The sequence below is a fragment of the Doryrhamphus excisus genome, chromosome 5, assembly GCF_030265055.1.
Source record: "Doryrhamphus excisus isolate RoL2022-K1 chromosome 5, RoL_Dexc_1.0, whole genome shotgun sequence".
Taxonomy (NCBI): domain Eukaryota; kingdom Metazoa; phylum Chordata; class Actinopteri; order Syngnathiformes; family Syngnathidae; genus Doryrhamphus; species Doryrhamphus excisus.
Genome location: NC_080470.1, coordinates 15,221,143 through 15,234,565, shown reverse-complemented (window position 1 = coordinate 15,234,565; position 13,423 = coordinate 15,221,143). Strand labels below are relative to the sequence as shown.

The window sequence follows — 13,423 nt, the reverse complement described above, 5'->3', positions numbered from 1 at the left end:
CCACTCCGATTGAGATTGACCGTCATGTTTAGCTTCTTCCATTTTCTAATGATAGCTCCAACAGTGGACCTTTTTTCACCAAGCTGCTTGGTAATTGCTCCGTAGCCCTTTCCAGCCTTGTGGAGGTGTACAATTTTGTCTCTGGTGTCTTTGGACAGCTCTTTGGTCTTCGCCATGTTACAAGTTAAAGTCTTACTGATTGTATGGGGTGGACAGGTGTCTTTATGCAGCTAACGACCTCAAACAGGTGCATCTGATTCAGGATGATACATGGAGTGCAGGTGGACTTCTAATGGGCAGACTAACAGGTCTTTCAGGGTCAGAATTCTAGATGATACACAGGTGTTCAAATACTTATTTGCAGCTGTATCACACAAATAAATTGTTAAAAAATCATGCATTGTGATTTCTGGATTTTTCTTTTTAGTTTATCTCTCTCACAGTGGACATGCACCTACGATGAAAATTTCAGACCCCTCCATGATTTCTAAGTGGGAGAAATAGCAAAATAGCAGGGTGTTCAAATACTTATTTTCTTCACTGTATGTCTCAATCGTTCTCCCTCCTCTGCCCACAACCAATAAAACGTCTCCACAGACGTCTCCAGCGCAGGGTAGAAAAGCGAGGAATGGCCGTGACAGTGACAGTTCAGTGGAGCTCCTCTAAGCCGGGCTAAGCTCCAATTTATCACTTTGCTTTCCGTGCCTTTTGACCCCCCTGCCGGAACATGACTTCATGGCTCTTTCCAAAGCACTGACTCGGCAAGAGATCCGTGTGCATCCTGCTGTGCAGGTCAGAGGCTGACCCCGCCTCCATCCGTCGTGGTCTTCCTCTTAAGGGGGTCACCTTCAGTTACGACATTCTCGCTCGTGTTTGTGACAAAATAAAGGTTTCAAAGTCATCTCCTCTTCTCCCCCCTTTGCAAAAAATGTTAAGTTAAATGTTAAGTTATCCATTCATGTGTCATTTGTAATTACAGTAAACCTCGGATATATCGGAAATTCGCTCACAACGGACAGATAAAATGAACCAATTTTTCTGTAATGCATTTCCATGAAATTTCCCTCGCATATATCGGATGGCTGCATCGTGGCGCTCCGATTCGCCGAATCGTGACAGGCCGCTATACGACGTCATTTGCAGCGTTTGCAGCGTTGCCTGTGCGTCCAGGTACATTGGAAACATAGTCAAGGAAGTGCCTTTTTATAACGGATAAAATCCGAATTACGCATATACCGGATATAAATCCGATATATGCGTAAAACGGACATTTTCCGGTATACGCATATAACGGATTTCTCTTATATCGGACAAAACCAGTGGGAACAATTGAATCCGATATATCCGAGGTTTACTGTATCTTTGTATTATTTTCTGCATGTAAAACTAGTATTAGGGTCTATAAAATGTGTTTTGTGTTAGCATTTATGGGGTGATTCATTGGAGTTACATTATGTTCTATGGGAAAACTTTCCTTGGTTAGAGTCCGTTTTGGTTTGAGCGGGACCTTCTGGAACAGATTAATGACACGAATCAAGGCACCGCTATATGTATGTTTAAGGGATGGAACTTCAGCTTGCTTTCTGTCACTAGGCAGGACCTAACTTCAGTGGCAACATAAAAGTGGTAGCACATGCAACAGCTAAATAGCGCAACTACTACTAACATTTTACAAAACAAGTGCCGCAAGGCATGCTGGCAGCAGGCAAGAGAAGCATAAGTTCCCAAGAACTGCTGACGTTCTGAAGAACCATTCATGTTCCGACTGCACCCATCTGTCTTCTTCTGCTTATTGAGGTCGGGACGTGGGGGCAGCGGCCTAACTGAGGAAGCCCAGACGTCCCTCTCCCCAGCTATTCCTTCCAGCTGTTCACTGAAGATCCCGAGGCGTTCCCAGGCCAAATGAGAGACAAATTCTGTCCTGAGTCTTCTCCGAGGCCTCCTACCTGTCAGACGTGCCATGAACACCTCCCGGATGAGAATGCTTCTCACCTGCTATCTCTAAGGAGAGCCTAGCCACCCGAAGGAGAAAATTCATTTCCGCCTCTGGTAACCATGTCATGTTCTGACTGTTAATCATAAAGATTGAGAAGATTGGATCAGTTTTTGGAAAACTCAAAAGACATTTTTATAGATTACTTGATGCGGCACAGCCTCACTCAGGCTCTACGTCCAGGTAAGGTGAGTTTGAGACTTCTAGTTTAACCATGTTGCACCGCTCTACTTGTGCGCTTCATGCAACGTGAGCATGTGTGAGGGGTCTGGCAGGCGGGGGTGGGAGGGTTCAGGCGTGACTGATGAGCTGACTTTGGCCTACTAAAGCAGCGAGGCTGATATATAATACGCACATCCACACGTACTTTGCACGCTCCCAAAGTGGGGTTTAAAGTATTTGCAAACACCCTTCTCATTTAACTTTGACTTAAACCTCGCAGTAACCCCCTTAAGGCTATTGTGACTTCATAAACCCCTCCTTATGGGGCTGCAAATAAGTCAAGGCAACTGTAATTCTTCCTCGAGTGCTCGCTAGAGATTCCATGCAATGCAGTGACCCCGCATACACAACAGGAACTCCTGGGAAACACCATCGGGACAACGTTTTGGAAAAGAGTGGAAAATAAAACTGTAGCTACACAGTTTATCCACGTTAATTGGTTCCAGACTCGAGCGTGAAAAGGGAATTTCCACGTACCTACCGTTTTAACATTACTAGAATCCTCGCGACTTCAACGCTAGCATCACATTACACTCACAATCTTGCAACATCAGGCTAGGTCGGACAGTGAAATGTAGGAATCTTAATTTAAGGAAACTACCACTACAGTAAAGTCTCGTTATATCGATATCGGTTATATCGATAGTACTGCTTATTACGGTACTATTTTCATTTCCCGGCAAATTTCTAGTCTTTTATGATATAATTAGTTCCGGTTAGTACGATACCAGGTTATTACGATAATCCGGTTACTACGATGCCCTTTTCATCTCCCGCCAGCCAATTTGGTCTGCTTATATCGATACAAAAGCAGCTTAAAGCTGAATCGATATTTGCTTAAGGGTTTCAATACCACCATTAGCGAAATCTGTAAACGGCGTATTGTTTGATTTTCGGCTAACACCGTTTCGGCTTTTCCACCGACGGACGGTAACTAATATGAGGTAAGTATTAAACAATCTTTTGAAGTAAAGGAGTAAATATTTGTATCATTTAGAGGGAAGATTCAGTGAATAGACTTCGTGTTTTCAGATGTGTTCAATATTCTTGGCACTAGCTTTACTGATAAATTATGAAAGTAAACTTACGGTATTGCTTGATCAAAGAAGCAATCTCTTGTTGTTTGAAATAAATCAATACACTTGTATCTTAAAGATGAATATGATAAGTAAATCTACAATACTAGTAAACGTCAAAAGGGATGAAAGCAGGTATAAATTGGAGTTGTGAAGCTCGTGAAGCGTTTTAGAGATAAGATCCGCACGAACAATTGTTTTCATTTTCCATACATGTATTTAATTGTGTTGTATTCAGATATCTTTTTATCGCTTGCAATAATCACTGTTTTTCATATGTACATGCTGGCGTTCGTGGTTTCTCTCGTGTGTGTATAGAACAGGGGTGGGCAAACTTTTTGAGTCGCGGGCCGCATTGATTTAACAAAATTGACCGGGGGGGGGGGGGTGCTACAATCTGCTATATGTGCACTTTGAGATCATTTATTTGATGTAAAGTGCGTTATAAATTACATTTATTATTATTATTAGGTTAGGGCGCAGACCTCACAGCTAGGCGACCAGGGTTCAATTCCACCCTCGGCCATCTCCGTGTGGAGTTTGCATGTTCTCCCCGTGCATGCGTGGGTTTTCTCCGGGTACTCCGGTTTCCTTCCACATTCCAAAAACATGCTAGGTTAATTGGCCACTCCAAATTGTCCATAGGTATGAATGTGAGTGTGAATGGTTGTTTGTCTATATGTGCCCTGTGATTGGCTGGCGACTAGTCCAGGTTGTACCCTCGCCTCTCGCCCATAGACAGCTGGGATAGGTTCCAGCATCCCCTGCAACCCTCGTGGAAAAAGCGGTAGAAAATGAATGAATTATTATTATTTTTGTTATTTTTATTATTATGTGTTTGTGTCCCTTTTTTCAGAGGCATTTTGTAAACAGCTGTCTTCGGGCGAGAGGCGGGGTACACCCTGGACTGGTCGCTAGCCAATCACAGGGTACATATAGACAAACAATCATTTTTGGAGCCCAGTGAGGATAAACGGTAGAAAATGAATGAATGAATGAATTTTGTAAACAACAGACCACATCAAATAACTGAATTGATAAAACAGCTACTTCCACCATCAAAAGGTTGGCTCAAACCGTGATGCAAGGTTGCATGTCGAGTTTAAATGAAATACTTTGGAAAGAACAGGCGGGCCGTATTCAAACACTTGTCGGGCCGGATGTGGCCCCCGGCCCGTAGTTTGCCCACCCCTGGTATAGAACAATGTCAAGTGCATTATTGAATATTTACTCACTATTGCTAGAGTGCGTTATGAAAATAATAAATGTTGACTTTTAATGCAGTTCGGCGCAGGATCGGATATATCGATAGTCCGGTTATTTCGATATTTTTTCCGACTCCAGAGAATATCGATATAACGAGACTTTACTGTACTTAGATTTACATTCACAGTGGTTCCAGTTTTGACTGATCTGGAAAAGACAACGGTGTGAAAGGTCGGCAACAAAGATAATTTTTTTGTTTGGATTGAGAAATGTTGGTGGTGTCCCGGTGTTTGTGTTTGATGGAGTTAAAAAAAAATTTTGTGATGAATGGGACGTCGACTAACCTCCTCCTCCAGCGCCACAGCTGGAAGAGAGCTGTCCATTGGAGCAGGTACACATGTTGGGTCTGGAACAGAAGCCATCGCCACAGGAGTTCCTGCAAATCGCTGTTGGGTGAAAAGAGAAGAAGGTAGGACTTTTTAAATATCAACATATGGTGAATGTCATTATTGTAAAGGGTATTCAAAAGGGATGCTCCATCGATCGCCCGCCGATTAGTATTGTCCAATTTTCGTAAAAAAAAAAAACGTGATCGGCATCAGCTGGTGAATGTCTTTCAAAGACAATCACAAAGACCAATCGGCATGCGGCAGCAAACCGCACTATTCTTGCATGTTTGTTTACACGCTTTGCCTAGCTAGACTAACCTAGCATTATCCACATAGTAGGTTCTGGTCTTCGGACTCCAAATATGACTTTTTTTATCACAGTGACATTTTGTTTTTAAAACTGAAACCGTCACTGAACACCTACAAAATTTATTTGTACATACATATGTAAGCCGCACCGGTATGTAAGCTGCATATGTCCGCGTCATAAAATGGCATATTGTGGCACGTATGATTCCTTAGACCAGTCAGCTCTTTATTCAACAAGAGCTAATCATGAGCTATGAAAAAAAACAGCTTATCAACCCCTTGAAAATGGCAGATCATTACTCAATATAACAGTCTGACTCATCGTTTCATTTGACAAACAACATTAAACTAATCGGAGAGCAGCTTAACACTCAAAATAAATATACAAACATGTACCAATATGAGTTTACAAATGTTTTTTTTTTTTTTTTTTTTAAGCATAGCACACCAGAGTGAGCCATAGGACCCAGAGCCTACAGGGGGGCTGATGTCAATGCAGCGCCCCAATGAATGCATTGCTCAGATGCAATGCCTTAAAACGTAAAAGTTTGTGGGATTTTATCATTTTAAACTTGTTTTGGGCGGCACGGCGGTCTAGTAGTTAGTACGCAGACCTCACAGCTGGCAGACCAGGGTTCAATTCCACCCATCTCTGTCGAATCTCTGTGTGGAGTTTGCATGTTCTCCCCGTGCATGCGTGGGTTTTCTCCGGGTACTCCGGTTTCCTCCCACATTACAAAAACATGTTAGGTTAATTGGCCACTCCAAATTATCCATAGGTATGAATATGAGTGTGAATGGTTGTTTGTCTATATGTGCCCTGGGATTGGCTGGCGACCAGTCCAGGGTGTACCCCACCTCTCGCCCAAAGACAGCTGGGATAGGCTCCAGCACCCCCCGCAACCCTCGTGAGGAAAAAGCGGTAGAAAATGAATGAATGAATAAACTAGTATTGGTACATGTTTGTATATTTCCAAGGTATTAACAAATGTGCTCACAAGGATGACACTTTGAGTCAGACTGCTATGTTGTTGTATTGTATGCATGGTTGTGTATGGTGCGTCCAGACTAATCGGAGCATCAATAGTATCAAAGGATGGTGAAACTTACGGACAATACATTGGTTCCCTCCTGGCAGAGTCTTCCAGCCAGGACAGCAGTACGAGTGGAAGCGAGAGCCACACACGTTGGGCCTGACGCACAAAAGGGAAAAGCAAACAAAGTCAGAAAGGAGACAGTCCTATCAAGCATATTTGAAAGAATCCCCTCAACAAACAGACAGCGCTATGAGTTATTTTGGAAACTAGGCCAAGACCCGTTTGGCCTCTGCTTTCAGAGTAAACAAAACAAACGGATGCAAAGCTGATGGATGATGGGATTCCCAGCGAAGGAAGAAGATGGGGAGGACTGAGCTTGTGTCTGGCTGTTCCCGCAAAACCAGGTCTGAGTCTTCCCAGTTGACAGATGCAACAGTCATCGCGGCTTATGGAGCGTTTGATTGGTCTCGGCCACAAGCTTTCCTCTTGGGAAACGCCAAAACCACATGGACAAATGATTGGCATCATTCACACAGGCTTTTAAGCCAATAAGAGAAGCACTTTTTATTATTATTAAACTTAGTTTTTGTAAAGAAATCCCCCTCATGTATCATCCCTAAAAGCCATTCCAGTGTTGATGCAGACGTCAAAGTTCTGGAGCAGAGATTCCAACTGTGTGGTTGGAGTAATGATATCCTTGGAGGGTTTTCAAAGCACATCATGACGAACAGATCTGCAGTCATTCGTGTTTGTGGTGCGTTCTTTGCTCTGACCAAGGTTTTAGCGACCGCAGGCCGGTCAGTTGGGATAAAAACTCATTTGGTAAGTCATTTGCCTCAGGGATTTCCTTAAAGGGGTAATTCATGACTATGGGTCTATTTAGAGCCTGTTTTTCATTGACCCTCGGCACGTTCTAAAAATACAATTAAACAAGAAAATGTAAAAAAAAATTTAAAAAAAACTGTAAAAATGGGGGAAAATGCGGCAATTTTATGTGAGTAATATAATATTATGAGATTTTTTTTTAATTCAACAAAAAGTCAATAAAAGTAATAAAACATTGATTCAAGTTAAAGTTAAAATCTTACAAAAAGCCGGAAAACAAAGCTCTCATTTTACCGTTGGATCTATGCTTCCACCCTCACCTATGGTCATGATCTTTGGGTCGTGACCGAAAGAACGAGATACCAAATACAAGCGGCTGAAAGAGTTTCCTCCCCAGGGTAGCTGGACTCACCCTAAGTGGAGCTCAGTCATCCGGGAGGGGGCTCAAAGAGTCCGCATACCTCCCTGGTAAAATGACTTAGTGTTTATATGTACGGTGTTAGCATGCTAACAGCGAGTGTGTTAACTCGCATGATAAAATTAGCAAATTTGATTTTTTTTCTGCTATTTTCAAAGGAATAAACCGACATAGACAGTGGTTTTGTATTAGCTTTGCTATTATGTTAACATTAGTATGTTAGCATTTTAACCATGTTTTCAGGTATTGTCTAATATCGACACCTAATACAATCATAGTAGATGTTAACATGCTAACAGTCAGCAGGTTAGCTACCACATTTCATTCCGGCATCAGCTGGTGTAAATATTATCACATTTATAAATTACAGTAAACCTCGGATATATCGGACTCGGATATATCGGAAATTCGCTCACAACGGACAGATAAAAAAGAACCGATTTTTCTGTAATGCATTTCCAATAAAAATTCATTGCATATATCGGATTTTTTATAACGGATTTCGCCTATTTCGGACAAAATCTCCAGTCCCGTTCCAATGCATTTCCATGAAATTTCCCTCGCATATATCGGATGGCCGCATCGTGGCGCTCCGATTCGCCGAATCGTGACAGGCCGCTATACGACGTCATTTGCAGCGTTTGCAGTGTTGCCTGCGCGTCCAGGTACATTGGAAACATAGTCAAGGAAGTGCCTTTTTATAATGGATAAAATCCGATTTACGCATATACCGGATATAAATCCCATATATGCGTAAAACGGACATTTTCCGGTATACGCATATAACGGATTTCGCTTATATCAGACAAAACCAGTGGGAACAATTGAATCTGATATATCCTAGGTTTACTGTATTACAGCCTTTTTTAAGTATACATTCTTGATCAAAAATCTGTGGATTTTGCATTATTTTTCGTCAAAAAAAATTTGAGAATTTGGACAAATGATGTATTAGTTGGAGGTTAAACTGTATTGCGATGTATTTTGGGTCAATCAAATCCAACTTATCTCTATTAAATAATAATAAAATGAATTATTTGAAAGATTTTCCAATAATGTTTTTCATTGAAATTGTTCATGTTTATCAATAATTAAATAAATGTCACAACCTACAAGGGGTTATGGCTGGAAATTCAGGTTGGATTAGATATTTTGTGCAATATCCAAACACAACATGTGCAGGAAAATAAATATGGATATGTTTCTGGCCGCTGTGGTTCCATCATCCATGTTCAGAAAGTGACGTCTTCATATTTGATGAAACCTTCCCCACCTGCTCAGACGCCATGGTCCCAATAAAAGGCAGTGTTTCTATCAAATATTTATGAAGAGCTTAAGTCTGAGTAGTTACGACATCATCAAGGTGACATCATAAGGGAGACTTTCCCAGACGTTTTACAACAGCTTTTAGGACTTCTCAAAGTGAGCACTTTGAGTAAATGGGAGCTGAGGGGCAACTTTTTATGAAGTTCCCACACAGGTCCTTGAACAAGCGCTTCCAGATGAGTCAGCTGGTCTGAACGAGTCACTGAGACACACAACATTTTGGGATTTTGGACTTATTATGAAAAATGTCTATCTGTGAGGTTGTGATGCAGCGAGGCACAAGCATACCCAATACTTTTTCTGACAGAATATTTTCCAATACACTTCTGCATTGTAGGCTATGTGTCTGTAAGTAATATGCAAGTATAATGATATGATACAGGTACCTGTGTGTACAGTAATCCTTCGTGAATTGCGCTTGAATTCATTCTGACAAAAGCAAAATACTGTTTCTTGGTTTAGATCAGGGGTCTCAAACACGCGGCCCGCGGGCCAAATGTGGCCCGCAGGACACTAGTTTGAGGCCCCCGCCTTGATATGAAAGTTTAATGTTAGTGTGGCCCGCGCAAGTTTGATATGGATGCTGTATGGTATCATGTACCCAGAAAAAAATATTACGTTTGATTCATGTTCATGTTAAAGGTTAAATAACTGTTAATAGTTATCCTCCATATCCGTGTGGAAGTGGTAAGTTTTTGGCTATTTAAGTTGAAAGGAAATAACTTGAAGGCTACCGTTTAGGTCGCTAGCTCTCTAGTTTGCGAGTTAGCATGTGTCACAAGACCGTGCAGTTGCGCAATATGTTGTAAATAAAAAGAGTATAAATGTGACTATAGTCATGTTTTGTCATGTCTACAGAGCTCTAATAATGCTTTGTTCATTTTAATCTGAAAAAAATAATTTGTCTACCCACCAACTATATGTGGTTTCTTAAGTTTTTATTATTATTATTATATTTATTTATTACTGATTGATTGATTTTCTTTATTCTTGGTTTGTTTATTCATTTTTCATCTTATTTTGTGCAGAAAAATAAAAATTAAGATATTTGGAATGTTGGAATGTTTTATCAGAGCTTTTATTGTAGAAAATCGGAACCAAAGCACTGAAAAAGTTTTTTTCTGTTTTTAAAAAACCTGATGCAGCCCAGCCTTGCCCAGACCCTAGCTCCAGTGGCCCCCAGGTAAATTGAGTTTGAGACCCCTGGTTTAGATCATTAATAAAGACAAAATAAGTCAGAAGTGCAGATTTGCTATAGTTTCCAAGATACAGTCCATCCATCTATTTTATATGCCACTTGCTGAAGCCTTCCAAGATACAGTATTGGGTCAAAATAAGAAATATATAGGAATAGGAAATATAGAAAATATATACGTCAGTTTATCAGAAGGTACAGTCTGAAAGCCTGCCTGCACATTCCAATACATTCATTTCAATATTAGTATTTGTAAATATTTTGAAATGTTTTTGTGGTAATATTCTGATTTTATTCCCATGATATTTTACATTTAGTCCCATAATTCTTTCACTTTTTTCCTCAACCTTATTTTCCAAATATTATATATATATATTTTTTCTGAGAATTTTACTTTTACATATGTTTTCTTTCATACTCATTTCAAACTGCATGACATTATTTCTTCTTATAAAAATGTGATTTTACTTCCATAGAATAGTAGTTATTTCTGTTGTTTTTCTATTTTCTTGTCATAAATATGACTTTATTCCCATAATATTTGGACTTTATTCTTGTTGAATATATTATAACTTTTTTCAAAATATTATGGCTTTTTTTCTTTAATATTTAAACTTTAATGCTACAAAAATGATGTTTTTGTTATCATTATATCATAACATTATTCTTGTAAAATTATACTTTTTGCTAAATACTATTTTTGGAATGTGCTGCAAACAGCCCCCGAGCCGCACTTTGTGTTCCACTGGGATCCACTATCATTTAAAAAAAAAAAAAAAACTGAAATGAGCAGGATCGGACCTTTGAGGTGAAGAACTTCCTGCTAAATAAAACAGATGACCTTCTTCTCCTCCTCGGTAGACGTAGGCAGTCACCAGGGACATGACAGCTGTGGTTGGAGGTTCTAGTCGATACAAGCACTTGACCAGATGGCACAGGGGTGGCAGAAGGTAAGACAAACAGGTGGACAGGCAGGAGGAGGACCTGAGGGGCAGGGGGGCAGAGGAAGAGGAGTGGATCGTTTGGGAGAGAAGCCAAAGCTGAAACATGGCCGTTGGAAAGTGTGAAGAAAGCGACAAGGATGGAAGACAAGGCGGTGGGAAAGGAAGAAGGAACAGGGGGATGAGTGGGAAGGAAAACAAAACACGTTTATGTTAAGAAGAGGAGGAAGCGGGAGGAGGAGTGGAAAACAGATACGGAAAGGAGAGGCCGGAGCGGAGTCTTGGTGAGGGGTTGAGTTTCTGGGGTGCAAACCAAACAGGCTTTTAGGGTCCAAAAACACCTCAGCAATGCCCTCGCTGAGCCTTCAGCATTCCAACACTTAATGAGCCGCTGATTTATTCCCTCTTCTGTCTCGTCCGCAGTTACAAACGCGGAGGATGTTAATATATGACGGATTATATGCGCCTGACCCTGAGGTGTTCTGGTTTGTTATTCTTCCTCTGCCTCTCCGTCCCGCTCTTTGCTGCAGGTCAGCGCCTGGTCTCTAGCGGCGCTTTAAGAGGGCCGACTCCACTCAAACACAATGAAACACAGACCAAAAAGTTTAAGCCCCGGGGGTTTTCCTCAATATTGAAATGTCCCACTGTTCTCAGGGCTCAATCTAAAGGAGATTAACTCTTGTGCGTCCACGTTGCAACCTTTGAAGCTGCCTCCCGGCCCGTAAATCGCTCGTTAACTGCCATTAATAGCAATAAAAGGAAAACGGCTGCCACCTCATCCAAGGGGAAAAGGGGAAGCGCTGAACAAAAAACCAAGTCAAGGCGCCGATTTGACACATACAAGCGCTCAAAGACTTTTCTATACATTTTACTTTGGACCTCAGGCAAGCTCACTAGGAATGTAAATAACATTTGTGGCGCCCTCTGTGGGTGGTGCCCAAAATGCTTTAGAACAGGGGTCTCAAACTCACTATACCTGGGGGCCACTGGAGCTAGGGTCTGGGCGAGGCTGGGCCGCATCAGGTTTTCAAAAAAAAAAAAAAAAAAAGCATTTATTAAAAACAGAAAATGAATAAACTTTGCTTTGGTTCCGATTTTCTACGAGAAAAGCTCTGATAAAACATTCCACTGTTCTCAAATATTTTGATTTTTCTGCACAAAAATAAGATGAAAAATAAATAAACAAATCAAGAATAAAGAAAATCAATCAATCAGGAATAAATAAATATAATAATAATAATAATAAAACGGCAAATAATAAAAACTTAAGAAACCACATATAGTTGGTGGGTAGACAAATGATTTTTTTCAGATTAAAATGAACAAAGCATTATTAGAGCCCTGTAGACATGACAAAACACGACTATAGTCACATTTATTCTCTTTTTATTTACAACATATTGCGCAACTGCACTGTCTTGTGACACATGCTAACTCACAAACTAGAGAGCTAGCGACCTAAACGGTAGCCTTCAAGTGATTTCTTTTAAACTTAAATAGCCAAAAACTTACCACTTCCACACGGATAGGGAGGATAACTATTAACAGTTATTTAACCTTTAACATGAACATTAATCAAACGTAATATTTTTTTCTGGGTACATGATACCATACAGCATCCATATCAAATTTGCGCGGGCCACACTAACATTAAACTTTCATATCAAGGCGGGGGCCTAAACTAGCGTCCTGCGTGTTTGAGACCCCTTCTTTAGAATACATGCTAGCATACATTCATATATTCATTTTCTACTGCTTATCCTCGCGGGGGTGCTGGAGCCTATCCCAGCTGTCTTCGAACGAGAGGCGGGGTGCACCCTGGACTGGTGGCCAGCCAATCACAGGGCACATATAGACAAGCAACCATTCACACTCACATTCATACCTATGGACAATTTGGAGTGGCCAATGAAGAACATGCAAACTCCACACAGAGATAGCCGAGGATGGATTTAACTTGGGTCCCCTAGCTGTGAGGACGTGCTAGCATACATGTAGTACAGATATCCTCAAAGTTGTATTATCACTCCACAAATGCTCAATGTCTTATGGATAATTACTTGCTAAGTCCAGTCCATGAGCGTGCAAAGACGTTTTGCTTGATGGCGGCCATGTTTGTCATGAATCAATCTTGCTTCAAGTTTTACACACATGGGTCTGGCAGTGCCCTGAAGGTGGGTGCCAAATTTCATGCTGATTCAATTAAACACGTACATTTATGGGGGTGTTTTGCAGAGCGCATTACAGTAAACCTCGCATATATCGGATTCAATTGTTCCCACTGGTTTTGTCCGATATAAGCGAAATCCGTTATATGCGTATACCGGAAAATGTCCGTTTTACGCATATATCGGACTTATATTCGGTATATGCGTAAATCGGATTTTAAAGGCACTTCCTTGACTATGTTTCCAATGTACCTGGACGCTGCAAATGACGTCGTATAGCGGCCTGTCACGATTCGGCGAATCGGAGCGCCACGATGC

General features: G+C 41.0%; 1 protein-coding gene across 9 annotated transcripts in view; it reads right to left on the bottom strand.

Moving 5' to 3' along the window:
- fbn2b (fibrillin 2b) overlaps positions 1–13,423 on the bottom strand; it is a 145,385-nt gene that overhangs the window by 106,949 nt on the left and 25,013 nt on the right. For all 9 annotated transcript variants that reach the window (XM_058073248.1, XM_058073249.1, XM_058073252.1 and 6 more), the window contains 2 exons: positions 6,306–6,388; positions 4,842–4,943 (listed from right to left, as the gene is read on the bottom strand). In XM_058073248.1, coding sequence (XP_057929231.1) covers positions 4,842–4,943; positions 6,306–6,388 — 185 coding nt within the window. The remainder of the gene's footprint in view (positions 1–4,841; positions 4,944–6,305; positions 6,389–13,423) is intronic.